The sequence below is a fragment of the Empidonax traillii genome, unplaced genomic scaffold, assembly GCF_003031625.1.
Source record: "Empidonax traillii isolate 1590-97213 ecotype Southwest subspecies unplaced genomic scaffold, ASM303162v1 scaffold90:size2128546, whole genome shotgun sequence".
Lineage (NCBI taxonomy): Eukaryota > Metazoa > Chordata > Aves > Passeriformes > Tyrannidae > Empidonax > Empidonax traillii.
The window spans coordinates 193262-206915 of record NW_020955283.1 but is presented as its reverse complement, the minus strand read 5'-3'; the positions used below and the strand labels follow the sequence as shown (position 1 = coordinate 206915).

Sequence of the window (13654 nt, the reverse complement as noted above, 5' to 3'; positions counted from 1 at the left end):
ATTTCATGAGAGGCCATGTCAAATCTCAGCTAAAATGAGAACAAGAAGAGCTTATTTTGAGAAGGGATAATACTGTGGTAATTTAGGGCAAGGAAAAAAGAAATAAACAAGATCAGCACATTTATATAATGTCTGAACCTTCTGAAAATCTTAATAGAAAGAAATAGGTCCATGTCAGTAGAAGAGGAGAATGTCCCGATAGCTGTGTTGGGGCTGGGGTGCAGTTTAGCTCAACCCCCAGGAGCTCATATGAACTCATAGCAAACACTGCCCTCTTGCAGGTCATGGTTCTATGGGAGGGATTGGTTGCAAACACACTTGTGAGGGAGCAGTCAGCAGAGCAGCCATCCTGGTGGGCTGCACTCCGAGCCACCTGTTGTACCTCACACCTCATCTCCACTTACACAAAGTTCCAGGCCCCTTTCTAACTCATTGCTCTGTAGCGATTTTCCACTTGGATCAAGGCCAGCGCATCATTAACAGAACCAAGAGAAGCAGCAAACTGCAGTGTGGCTACCCGAAGACAGGGCCAGAGGAAGGGAAATGGGGACATCCTTTAAGCTGGGAACAGTGACCCTCCAAGAATGCCAGAACCAGCTTTCAAGAAAACATATGGAGGCAGAATTTGCTAGTCAAAGCATTATTAGCAATCCCTGTTGTTTCACAGTTTATCTCCTCTCAAAGCCTGGAACCAAAACATTTCCCATTTCTTTGCTGGGTCCTGTCTTCTTGCCTTTGCTTTGATTGCCCTGCTTCATTACTTCCTGCTTATCCAAAAAACAAATGTTGGTTTCTGTGGAGCTCCTGCTGTTTGTTTTAACAAATCTTTAATGAAAGACTGACAGCACTTCAATATGCTGAATCATTCTATTAATTCTAGCTCTGTGGCTTTGAAGTTGTGACTTTGTTACAGACAGGAGTGTGCTACTTATCCTGCTCCCACTGACTGCTGTTTAGGCTATGGGAAGTCTGGGCAAAGGTTCAGGGGAATTCAAGTGGCTTAAGAAAAGCTAGGCTTCCAGGCATCCAGCCCGTCCCTCAGTCCGCTGATTGTAGCAAACAAGTTTTGAAACAAACTTGCAGGAGAATAAAGTTGTCTCACTCTCTGTAGAAGTCTGGAAAACTTTTTTTTTTTTTTTTCTTTCTTCTGGAGGCTAATTATTCCTTCTCTTTATGTGCAGATCCTAGAAGAAAGTATCATGTAAGGCTGCTGGCATACAACAATATGGAAGAAGGTTATCAGGCAGACCAAACAGTCAGCACTCCAGGATGTGTCTGTAAGTGTTGTAGATGTATGAAGAATTTACTAAGAGCTGAGCTGTTTCAAGGTCCCAGCAGCTCTGTGCATTTAACCTATAAATAACATATTAATTCAGCGTAAAACAGGGAACCAGAAAGATCATATCTGTGACAAATACTATCCTAGTCATCCTGCAGTTGAGATAGTTTGCTGTGTTTGTGAATTGCAGTTGAAGAAACAAGACAGGCCAAACACATTTCCCTACCCCGTTGGACTGTCTGACAATGATGTATCATGTATCTCATGAGATATTTATCTCTCTCCCTTGTCTCTGTTGATAATTTCGACTTTGCTTTTGACTAAACAAATGGGACTGCAGAAATAGTATGTGACACGTATGGGGTTAGCAGGGATCTTTAACAACTTCAACCAGACTCCTGGGTCTGAATACCAGGTAATGCTGAGTAAGGGCAGATTGGAATCTGAACTGTGGGCTCAGACCTCTTAACATTACCCAGTAAATAATTCCTGCTCCTTTTTCATTTCAAACAGCTGTCCGTGATCGCATGGTGCCACCTCCACCACCTCCGCACCACCTCTATGCCAAAGCAAACACTTCATCTTCCATCTACCTTCACTGGGGGAAACCTGCCTTTACATCTGCACAGCTCATCAACTACACCGTGCGCTGCAACCCCGTGGGGCTGCAGAACGCGTCCCTGGTGCTCTACCTCCAAACGTGAGTGCAGCGCTCCTAGTGAGCCTTGGTTTGCCAATTCCACCTCCTTCTCACTCAGGTTCTACTCTTCCTGTAACAACTTTTATCTCCCATAGAGGACTGACTGCGTGTTTTGCCCAGTGGCTTCTAGTTCAGTTTTTGTAAGATGGGTTCATGGAACAGCTTATTCTCTACTGGTGATCCTTACCTTGGATCATTTGGCTAGCTCTTGATTTGTTAAGGGCTTTTTAGCTGTCTAGGTTGAACTTCATTTTAAGTTCTTCAACCAAACCAGAGAGAATACCTATTTTATACGTAGCTTGTCTGGGCAAAGGTGGCACTTAGTCCAGTGTCTGATTTTAAGGCTGAAAGCGAGAATTTTTGAGGGGTTGAGCATTTTATTGTGGGAATGCCATGTTCCTGAGGGTGTGGGACCCTGCCAGGGGAAAGCTGAGTAGGATTACTTGCTTTTCAGAGAAGCAGTACATGAGCCACAGAGTGGCAGAACAGGAAAGAAAGTCTTCCTAGTCTTGGTGTTCTATGAGTGGAAGACTTTGTTCCATGTGACTGCCTGTGCTGGAGGCCTGTTGAGGGAATCCACGTGCGTGTAGCTGCCTTAAAACTTCAGTTTACTCAAGCCTCTAAATAAGAAATACGCTGTCTTAAAGGATAGTTCCCATCCTAATATTCAAGGTTTTCTCTTCCAAGAACACATCTGGTGCTGTAGAGCTCCCAACTTACCGATTAGACACAATATAATCACCATGTAAAGTTCTTAGTGTGTAATATGGAGCATAGCAAGGAGTGCTGCTTTTTGTGATAGGATGAGACTATTGCAAATATCGGTGACTGCCTTTGCACCATGGAAGATGAAACTACTAAATGAGATTTGATAAAGCAGTATCTGTAGAGTAACACCATTTTAAATTGAGATTTAATCTTGACTAATATATTATCACCCAGAATTAACTGTGGCGTATATGAAAGATTACCCTCTGCCCCTAGAATCAAAATAAAGTGAAATGTCTACAATTGGCTTTGTGAACAAATAGTAAGCTGCAATATTATAATTAATATAATCCATTTTGCAAGAAATAAATTACTAAATGCAGCTACAAGACGAGTAGGGAACATTCATATTCTACAGAGATCCCCTAAATGTGGGAGGTGATAGAGGCCATAAGTGGAAGAGGATGTTGCACACATAGCCTATGTTTGTCTGTGAACTGAGAAGTAGATCCAGGAGCCAATACCACGTGCCTTATCAGCTGTGATGCTGGTTGCAGTCTGTGTTACTCCAGCTGGAAGCATAGAGTCCTACAGACAAATGTGGAAAGAGCTGAGTTTGGGATGCCTGCTGGTGATCCAGACAGTAGCATTCTTGGACTTGCTTGTGCATCAGCTGTTCAAAGAACCTTTATAAAATCTTGAGCTCAAGTCAACTGACAGCAGGCATAACACTCTCCTGAGAGCTCCAGGGTTAGCACAAGAACACTTTCAGGTGAGCAGCACAGATGAGCCACAGTGAGAATCTGCTCATGTGACCAAGAGATACTATCTGAGTTTGGGATCTTCAAGTCAGTTGCTACTGTTAAATTTCTTTTTTTCTTTCATCTATACAGGTCAGAGACTCATATGTTAGTTCAAGGTCTTGAGCCAAAAACTATGTATGAATTTGCAGTTCGGTTGCATGTGGACCAGCTCTCCAGTCCCTGGAGTCCTGTAGTCTACCACACTACCCTCCCAGAAGGTAAGGAACCAGGAGAGCACCATGTGGTTCTAAAAAGAAAGCTCTGTAAACCAAATGGCCTGAAAAATTGCTTATTAATTTTAAGCTGTCCGTGGGAGAGAGAAATCCTTTCCTTTGAGATACAGGTAGTGCTCTCCTTGGTAAGAGCTAGAAATATACTGTCAGGAAAATCCTTGGTTTGGAACTGGGAAATTCTTTTTCAAAATCCACTTTAAATCAGCAATGATTTTCATATAAAGTGGGATATGCTTTCACCATTAGCAACTACTGAGTAGAAGTAACTTGAATATAAACTTTAAAATATGTATTGAAGAGGTAGGGCTGATTCATAGGCATTATGGAAACATATTTTAAGTCCTAGAAGTTTTGGAAACTCTAGGAATATTACACATCTTCTGTTCTAGCAACTGGTTTGCTTTGCTGTCAGCTTGGAAGGGGAAAAATCCAAAACTTTGGTTTCGTGTTCTCAGCAATGCAGTGTTTGGGATGCACCTGTTCACAGGCTAATGAAGTGGGGGTTATCAGGAACTGTTTCCTTCTGGAGTTGAAGGAAAAAATATGAAATATGAAAATTGCTTTTCCAGAATCTCATTTATTGACCAGATCAGAGTTAACAGGATGTCTCCTGAGGAGCAGTGTGTGTTTGTTTATATGTGGTTTCTGGGATGTAGCAGTGGCCATTAGGTCTGCACATCAGTTTGGTTCTGAGCAATTTAATTGCATGTAAATTGGGTTAGCCTAATAGCATTGTGTTACTGTTCTCACAGCACCATCTGGCCCTCCAGTAGGAGTGAAGGTGACTTTGATAGAGGATAATACTGCTTTGGTTTCCTGGAAGCCACCTGATGGTCCTGAAACAGTGGTTACACGATACACTATCCTCTATGCATCCAGGAAGTCTTGGATTGCTGGGGAATGGCAAGTGTTGCACAGAGAAGGTAAACTAAAATTACAAACCTCCCAACTGGATAAACAATGATGCTGCTTATAAGATGGTTTGTTACTTTCAGCTCCCTTGGGCTACAGTAAGAAATAAATTGGTATATAAATGTTCACATTAAAGTTCTGATTAGAGTAATTGCCATGGGAAAATGTATTAAAACCCAGTTCATACTCTCAGGAGGTGAGGGGAGAAGAGCTGTCTGTGCTGCTCTGGAGCTCAGTGTGGGAACCAGAATGTCTCGTAAATCCAATTACATCCATCTTAGTTCAGTTGTAACCATGATTGTGATGGTTTCATTTTGTAAATGCACTCTTTCAAATCTGATGCCTGGCTTTCCAGAAATAAATGTATAAATGTAGCTGTGTGGGTTTATATATTTCTGTCGATCACTGCCAACCCAGTTAGCTCAGTTTGCTTAATGAACTTTCCCCTACTCCCAGAAAATTGCTCTGCAAATTCAATTTAATTCTCTGTCTCTATTCTACTGCTGAGTCCCAGCTAGCTAATTTAGCAGTACCTCGGGTATAGTGACATGAACTGCAGTCACATCTCTGTGATTAGATGGAGAGATAGGATACATTTTGTAGGCACTTCTCACAGTAATACTACGATTTGAAGAGCTGCCTCAAGAACAGATTTCTACTTTACCCAGAAAAGAAAAGAAAAATACATTTATTGTTCAGTTGATGCTCAAAATAAACAGAGGCAGTTCAGAATAGATACTGTTCTAATGATGTCTTAAATCAGAGAGGGAAGCTCAGCATTACAGAGTAAAGTCATGTGCTTGAGTAGCCCATTTAAGAGGATTGCTCGATAAGAGTTACTATTTTGTTGTTCTGTGTTGTTACCTGAGCTGAAAGCTTAGTTGTCAGCAGAGAGTGAGGCTTTAAATTTTCCGTGGAGAAGATTCCAAAAGCTTAGTGAGTATGCTGGCATGGAGGACAGCTTGTGTCATCGTCACTGAGAGTGAACTGGTTTGGTTCAAAGCTGGTGGGTGTCCTGCTCCTGAGGATAGAGGACCAACAGCCATTTGGAAAGGTGGCAGTGCTGCTTTGTCTTTGCTGGAGCAGAATGGTATTTGTCAGGCTGGCCCCAAGTAGAATGGTCACCTGTGAAGAATAACAGGGTAATGACTCTTAATCTTCAACAAAATTTGTAAAAAATAACTAGTCTCTGAAATGCCAATCAGGTCTAATTTTAGGGGGAGGATTGAGCCCATGTTTTTTCACAATTAAAATTGTTCAAAGAAACAGTAATATAAATAAAGGTGTCCCACTGAATTGTTGGAAGAAACAGTGATGTGAACTTGTCAAATTAGAAGATGAATTTTCTATTAATTTTTTCTTGGTAAAAAACCCAGCGGATTTAAATTCACAGAGAGCTTACATTTGAAGAATAAATCTTGTCATTCTGGTGATGATACACTGTATTTGCTGCATGCAGCAAAGTGGCTGAATTACTTTCAGATATATCCTTCAGCTCAGCCATGCCTGAACATCATCTCTGATAGTATTTCACCAGAGATTTCGGATGAGGGGATGGCAATAACAGTAAACATTTTCATGTGTTCCCATACTGAAAGAGTTGGAGGGAATCAGCAAATGGAGAGCTATAAATCTTATTACCATGTCCATCAATGTTAGAGTCACAAATTTAGTATACAAATTAGATATATTAGGGTTTGAGGCATGGCCTGGAATTCAGGCATCTTGCCATTAGGACAATCTGTTATGCTCTTAATTAATTACAGGTGAACATCTGTGAAAGAAAACTACTATGTAGAGGTAAAATGGGGCAAATACTGTGATAGTCCTGTGACAGTATTTTCATAGGTAATTTGAGACAGAAGCAGGATTTGGGGTTTTTAATGCATTTATTCTGATAAGCTCAACTAACCTTATGCAATATATAGCATTGTTCTGTCTTGATGCTAAAACTGTTCTGCAGAAGATTTATGAAATCTCGACCCCATTCCAGTCTCATACCTCCAGAAACATCCCCCTTAAATAAAAAAACTTTAGGAAAACCACCAAACCGAACAAAAAAACCACCATAAATCAACCCTGCCACCTATAGAAGTCCTAGCATGGGCTTTAGTTTATGCAGGAAATTTCCTACCAATCCACCAGTTTAAAAACCAAACCCCTCTAACCTGAGTGAGCTTGTGTTAGGCATGGCAAACCCAAAAAATGTAACTGCAGTTTGGTGCTGATTCAGGATAGGAGTCATCTTCCAGCCACCACCCCCCTTCCCTAGTTCTCTTCCAGTGGATAAGAAGTTACAGCCTTTACACACTTGGTGTGCAGTAAATCAGCACAAAGTGCTCACTTGCTTCAGCAATGCAGCAGATTGGAAAGGAGCTGCTGGGAAAGAGCCTGTAATATTGAAATGTGACCTTTAGCCCTTGCTGGTGCTAAATATTACAGCTCCTTTGGTTGCAGATACCTCACATTTTACTTCAGATGCTTTCAGCTAATGGGTTTTTTCTATGCAAGAGCTGAATTAGCTTTGGAAGTAGTTTCCTTTTTGCCAAATGTATAATCTTTTCTGTCAGCAAAACAAGCTCATATTTTATGTAGGCTCCCATGATACTATAAATTCTGGCTTTTCAAACTGATTTAAAAGGTTGCAATTTTGACTTAAGGCTGAGAAAGTGAATGGAATATATGAAAGAGAACAAGAGAGAGATTTGGTCCTGTAACTGCCACTATTTAGGAAGAAAAGCAGCATATTTCTGTGGTAGCGAGAAACACAGGCATTTTAGAAATGAACTGGAATTGTAAGCAGTAGTCTGCAGTCCCTGGGCAGGCAAAGCTCTCATTGAGTTTGATAGGAGTTTTGGCTGTCTAAGGACAATGCAAGTGAATCCTATTTATGTTCTTAATCTCTTTTCCTGCCTTCAGGGACTTTAGGAAATGAATCCCTAGCATGTGAAAAAGGCATTTTCTATAATATTCTTAGTAGCACAGCTTAGATGCACAGTAATCAAGGAAGCCTACACAGGTCTAAATAGGGCTTAATTTTATTTTAAATTGTGGTATAATATACTCTTGCAAAGCTGTCCTGTTCATTAAACCAACTACATCTGAAATCTGATAAAGTGAACCTGAATTCTTTTGACAGTTTGCATTCACATTCATGGTACAGTGAACTGAGGAGAGGCACATATGAGAGAGGTCTGTCTTTCTGCTTTTGCTGCCTGAGAGTCTGTTTATGAGCTTGGCTCATCTGCTTACAGATCTGATCACAGTATAAATGCTATCACACTGAAATGCAGCTCATGGCAGATTTAGGATTAGTGTGCTGTGTGTTGTACTCAGTACTGACTCTTGGTTTTGAGCTGTACTGGCAGTTCAGGGTGTGCTGTGTTCAAGCAGGATGGAGAGAAAGGACAGAAGGGACAAGAAGGCAAAGCCCAATGTTCATTCTGTTCCTTGTATATGCAGGTTAGAACGTAACAAAGTGATCACAGTCCTCAGACAAGATTTGCAGGTGGAATTGGAAGGAAAGTGTAGGTCCCAGTGCCTAAATCTCAGTCTGTTCCCGCAGATTTTGTCTTAACTGGAATTGTCTATCAAATCTTTTCATAGGAGCAATGACCATGGCTTTGCTGGAAAATCTTGTAACAGGAAACATCTACTTGGTTAAAATAGCAGCCTCCAATGAAGTGGGAGAAGGACCCTTCTCAAATGCAGTGGAATTTGCTGTCCTGCCAAAGGAGACTTCGGAGCCTAATCAGAGACCTAAACGCTTGGATTCCGGAGATTCCTCAAGTCAGTAGCAATGTTTTAATTACAGCTGTCACAAGTATTGGGGCAAAACTGTTTGTTTTAGCTTGTAACCACATTCTGGATAAACCATTCTGTTTTATGTGAGGCAGTCCTAACAGTGAAGCATTTTCTTGTTCTAAATGAAATTATTTTTGGATTTTTATCTCAGTTCAACACAGAGCTGGTTTAGTATTCTTGCTCAGAAGTTGGATGTTTGCCTATCAAATGATAATACATAACTGGTTTGAATTTTACATCAGTATCAACTTTGCAGCCACTCCTCTATGGCATTTCCTACAAGTCCTTTGTCTTGAGATACCAGTAGCACTGGGTCCATACCAAGAGGCAGTCCCTTCCTCCCCTCCCACACCAGGACTGCACTGACCAGACTCTCCTCTGTTTGGTCTATGAGTTTTATTTTCAAAAGCGTAAAAATGTATGACAGAGAAGGCCTGGAAATCTCATTAGAAAGAAGCATTTGTCTCTGTGGTTGTGACTGTAAACCTATTAATTTCCTGACAAGGGAGCAGGAGTTAACTCTTCTTATTTACTGAGCTGTTCTATGTTCTTTTTTGATATAGCTTATTCTGACTATTACCATCTGGACCAGAAATCAATGACTGGCATTGTTGTTGGGGTTTGCATAGCCTTGACCTGCATCCTTATCTGCATCCTGATCTTAATTTATCGAAGTAAAGCCAGGTATGTTTTTGTTCTTGAAGAATGAGCTCCTTTTCAGGGCACTCATTCTTGGGATATGCCTCCTCCTCCAAGAGTGCTAAGTTCTCTGAAGTACTCTGTCTCTTCACCTGTTTCTACCAGCATTGGAAACAAAACACTTTGTTGGCTCTTCCTACTCTACCTGAGCCCCTTCTCCAGTGAAAACGAGGAAGAACCCACAGAGTGAGTCAGTGGTGGTGCTTTGGCAAGGAAGTATGAGGCATGTTTCCAAATGCAAACCCCCCTTTGAGTCAGATGAGCATGCTGCTGTCCATCATCTGCTCTTCCTGCTTAACCCTCCAGCCTGCCCAGACCTGGTTTGCAAGGCTTTAACCCCCCTGGGTGTTGCTGGACAAAAGGAACTCTGACATAAAGCAGTTCCATGATGCAGTTTCTACAGCAGATCCATGATGGAGTTTCTTTGCACTGGTGCAAGCCACCATCTGTCTGTCTGTCATCAGCTGCTATAGGGTATAAACTGGCCCAGTGACTGCCCAAAACTCTGGGATCAGAATAAATATAAGTTACTTGAAATAATAAATTAAAAACTCCTTAACAGTGTATTTCAGTAACAAGAGCTTTTTAGCATTCATACAGGAAAAAATATGGGTTGGGAGGCAGTCTCTGTGTAGCATGATAGAAAGGTCTTAATATCATTAGTGGTTACTTCCTCCAAGTAATATTACTAATCATGACAATTCCTGTCTGCTCATAAGCTTGTAGCCTACTGTGTATGATTAACTGGAAGCAGATGTTATTTTTATCACAAGCAATAACATTTCAATTCCATGTGAGTTAGAAGTATCGTGTGACAAAATGTAAATGCCAAGAGTATACCAGTATTACTGGATTAATAATAGCTTTGAAGTTTAGCCTTTATTTTTTTTGTATTTTATTCCTGTGGGTCAATTTTATTCCTGCTTAACATTGTGTAGGAAAACATCTGCTCCTAAGCCAGTGCAGCAAAACACTGACCAGCTGTCACATACCAGCATCTCATTAGCCAGTGCTAATGAGGTGGAGAAGAATATTGAAGGAATTGCAGAGAATGAAGAATCCTTATTGCCAATGATAGTGGGAAACAGCTTCATCGATGCTAAGGTACTGTGACTTGCTCCCAGATCAGAAATCTTCCTTTAGAATTCATTACTATAAGATCAGAGTCCTTATCAAATGTAAAATATGTGTACTACAACCCCTCGCAAGGTTTTTTGTTTAATGGGACAGGTTTGGCAATCCAGGCTCAAATTTTCAAGACTTATCTGAAAGTTCAGCTAGAGCTCTGGTTCAGACTTGTCTTACACTGTACTCTGCAGATTGCAGTGTTTGGCTCTGGCACAGCATCAAAGGACTAAAGGCTCCACAGACTCGAGGCTGCTCAGTGGCCTCTGTTAGTCCAAGGAGATAAGTGAGAGTCCTTGTCAGCACCCAGCTCAGCAAGCGCCTGTGCACAGTCTAGTCAAGCGTGACACAGCAGCTATTAAAGAAAATATTATTTTTCCTGTATATTTACTGGAAAGACAATGTTACAGTTTATAAACTCATATTTGATCAAACTATAAATTAGTCTAGATGGCAGGATTTAGCAGTGGAGGAACAATCTTAAGCCCAGGATCCAGTGTGGCAAAACCACAGTGGCCTTCCTTTCACATGCAGACACAGTGAATTAAGGCTTGTTCTGTTCACACTGCAAACTTCAGTGCAAGAGCTGGGGAGTGGAAATGGACCACAGTACAGGCACAGACACTCTGAATGGAATGGTTAACACCCAAACTAGTAGAGCAAGAGCAGCAGCTGGAATATTTTGCTGTGTCTGCAGTATTACAACTGTTGGGTCTAGTAGGTGGGCTTCCCAGATTTAGTGGATCTGTTCTTGACTTGTCTCGAGCAGATGAGTACTAGACCTCAAAAACGTGACTCAGCACTGAGACTTCATTTGTCTTCATTTTCACTATGGAGCCAATAGGTAGGAACAGAAAAATATTTTCAAATGTCTTAGAAATTTACTTTATTAAAATAAATGTCTGCCTATTCCTCTGTTGTAGGGAGGATCTGATCTGATTATTAACAGCTATGGGCCTGTGACAAAGGCTAACAGCAAGAAAAGGTGGCTGTTCTTCCAAGATACTAAGAAGGTGAAGACTGAGGAGGTAATTGCTCTAATGGGCAGAGGTGCACAATCTTTACTGTAATACCCTGTGTTTGCAAAGGAAGATAGGATGTTTTCTATTCATGGAGAAGCGTAATTAATGGTCTAAGTTTTAACTGGGTAGTTTCAGTTATGTTAAGGCTGATGGTGTTCTATCCCATAGTAAAGTCTTATGAATATTTCATTTCCTGACAGATATTATCAGGACACTGTAACTCTTTACAGTTGTCAGATACTGCAGCTCTCCACAATTAACTGATCACTTTCTTGCCTTTGCCCTTTTATCTGTGAGCAAAAGGATTTCTGTGTACTGGGTCTGTACATCACATGTACTACATCTGCAAAGACTTCGTATAAACATAAAACAATTGAAATATGTATTTACAAATAAAAATAATATTAAAATGTAGAGAATCCTCTCCTACCCTGACAGCTAAAACTTCTGTTTGCTGAGGAGAGACAAGAGGGAAACTAAATTATATACGCAAAGTACTGAGGAAATAGAGAATCTGAGCAGAACTGTCTGGCTTCTGAAATTATTGCCAATTAGCAACATTTACCATTTGGTTGAGAAAAATAACAGTTTAGAACTGAAGTGTTCAACCAAACCTGGAACACTGTAATGCAAATTCACACCTGTGGAGCATCTAACTACTCTTTGTTTCATTGTAACTTGTTTTGTGCTCTTGTATGTCTAATAAATAGAAAGTCTTGATATCTATATTGTAAATTCATATTCAAAAGTATTTCCAGAAGCAGCTGTGTATTTCTGATGCCTCTATATGAAAAATATTTGCTATCACCCAAATAGTAATGCTTAAAAAATATGCATGAGGGGACAGGAGAGAGCTCTACCAAGTGTGTTTTTAAAACACTGTTCAGGTCTCTGCAGTGAAATAATTTTTGATTACCCATGCATCTCTAGAAGGATTATTTCATCTATTATGGAAGAAAAAAATATGAGCAAGACTTGAGACTGAGTCTTCTTGAACTCCTGTAGGAAAGCCCTGGTTGTTCTGAGGCAGTGCTGTTAGGAGCACTGGTGGAATAGAAGGCAGGAAATGCAGTAAAAATTCAAATTATGGCTCAGCCTTTCAGAGGTTCAACAGCCCTTCTCTCTCTCTTTCTGTGTAGCCTCCGAGGAGGTTTGTGCAGGCGGTGTGTCTGTACCAGCCCGGCCCCACCGTGCTGGTCAGCGAGGACTCCCCCGGCTCTCCGGGCCAGCCTCCCAACTTCCAGGTGCCGTTCGGCATCGCTGCCGACACGGAGCATTCGGCCAACAGCGAGGGGAGCCACGAGACCGGCGACTCGGGCAGGTTTTCTCATGAATCCAACGATGAGCTACATCTGTCCTCTGTGACCGGTGCCACCCCTCCCGCCAGCAGTCCTTTGGTGAGCAGTGACTCGGGTACGATCGTGATGAGCCCGGCCGTGAGTGACTGCACTGAGTCTCCTCTGCTGTTTGCTGCTGACCAGACTCCTACCTCACCTCAGATCCACCCTGCGGTGCAGAACTGACATCCTGGGGCCACGCCAGACATTCTGACAGTGTATGTCTGTTCGAAGGACAATGAACAGGGAGCCAAAGTTTTATTGTGGAAAGCCTGACTAACCTAGCAGGTGATCCATATTTCTGTTGAATGTTTGTTTTTTTTCTTGCTTTATTTTGGTTTGTTTTTTTTTTAAACTCACTCATTTTGAATGTTCAGTGGTCAAAAAATGTGAAAGGAGTGAAGATTTCTGACTAATGTTAAAAATATGTCACTGGAGCAAAGGGAAGGCTGTTGGCCCTTTTGCTGACTATCTACCTCAGTTTGCCGAGAGGCGAACTCTGAATGACGACTGCTTTACCTCATTTGTGTTCTAGTTGGTCTCAGCTATGGAACTGATGATACTTCCTAGTAGTGTTGTTTTATTTTGAGTTTTTTGGTTTTGGTTTGGTTTTTCCCCCCCCAGTTGTGTGTAGAATGTGTGTGTGTATGTGTGTGTGCATATGTATGTGCTCAGTGATCAGGGAGTTGTATAGGTTGGTGAACAAGATTGTTTAGCTGAAGCTCTGTCTTTGAAAAGAAGGAAACCTCAGAGTATAAAAGGTGGTTGACACAGAGTATGTTAAAAACTGGAGCTTCCACATATAGAGCCACATGAAATCTTTTATACCTCTTGATTTCTTATAACCCCAGTAAGCCTAGGACAGTGCCTTTCCCCCAGAAACCTGTGCCAGCAACTGCTGACAGGATGTTTGCTATATCCTTAGGGCTCTGGGACATGGTGGATTCCCCACAGTGTGACAAATGTTGCCCCTTTATTCACAGTTAAGGCTAAAAAGCATGGCAAAATGAAGAAGTACTCAGCATTTTCAAA

The 13654-nt window shown here is 41.4% G+C and overlaps 1 protein-coding gene across 1 annotated transcript in view; it reads left to right on the top strand.

Moving 5' to 3' along the window:
• PRTG (protogenin) overlaps positions 1–13392 on the top strand; it is a 78001-nt gene extending 64609 nt beyond the window's left edge. The window contains 9 exon segments of the mRNA XM_027881466.1: positions 1182–1277; positions 1793–1979; positions 3581–3708; positions 4476–4646; positions 8242–8424; positions 9003–9123; positions 10077–10242; positions 11187–11291; positions 12425–13392. Of these exon segments, the coding sequence (XP_027737267.1) occupies positions 1182–1277; positions 1793–1979; positions 3581–3708; positions 4476–4646; positions 8242–8424; positions 9003–9123; positions 10077–10242; positions 11187–11291; positions 12425–12808 (1541 nt within the window). The 3' untranslated portion in view covers positions 12809–13392.
• Positions 13393–13654: the final 262 nt, after the last annotated feature.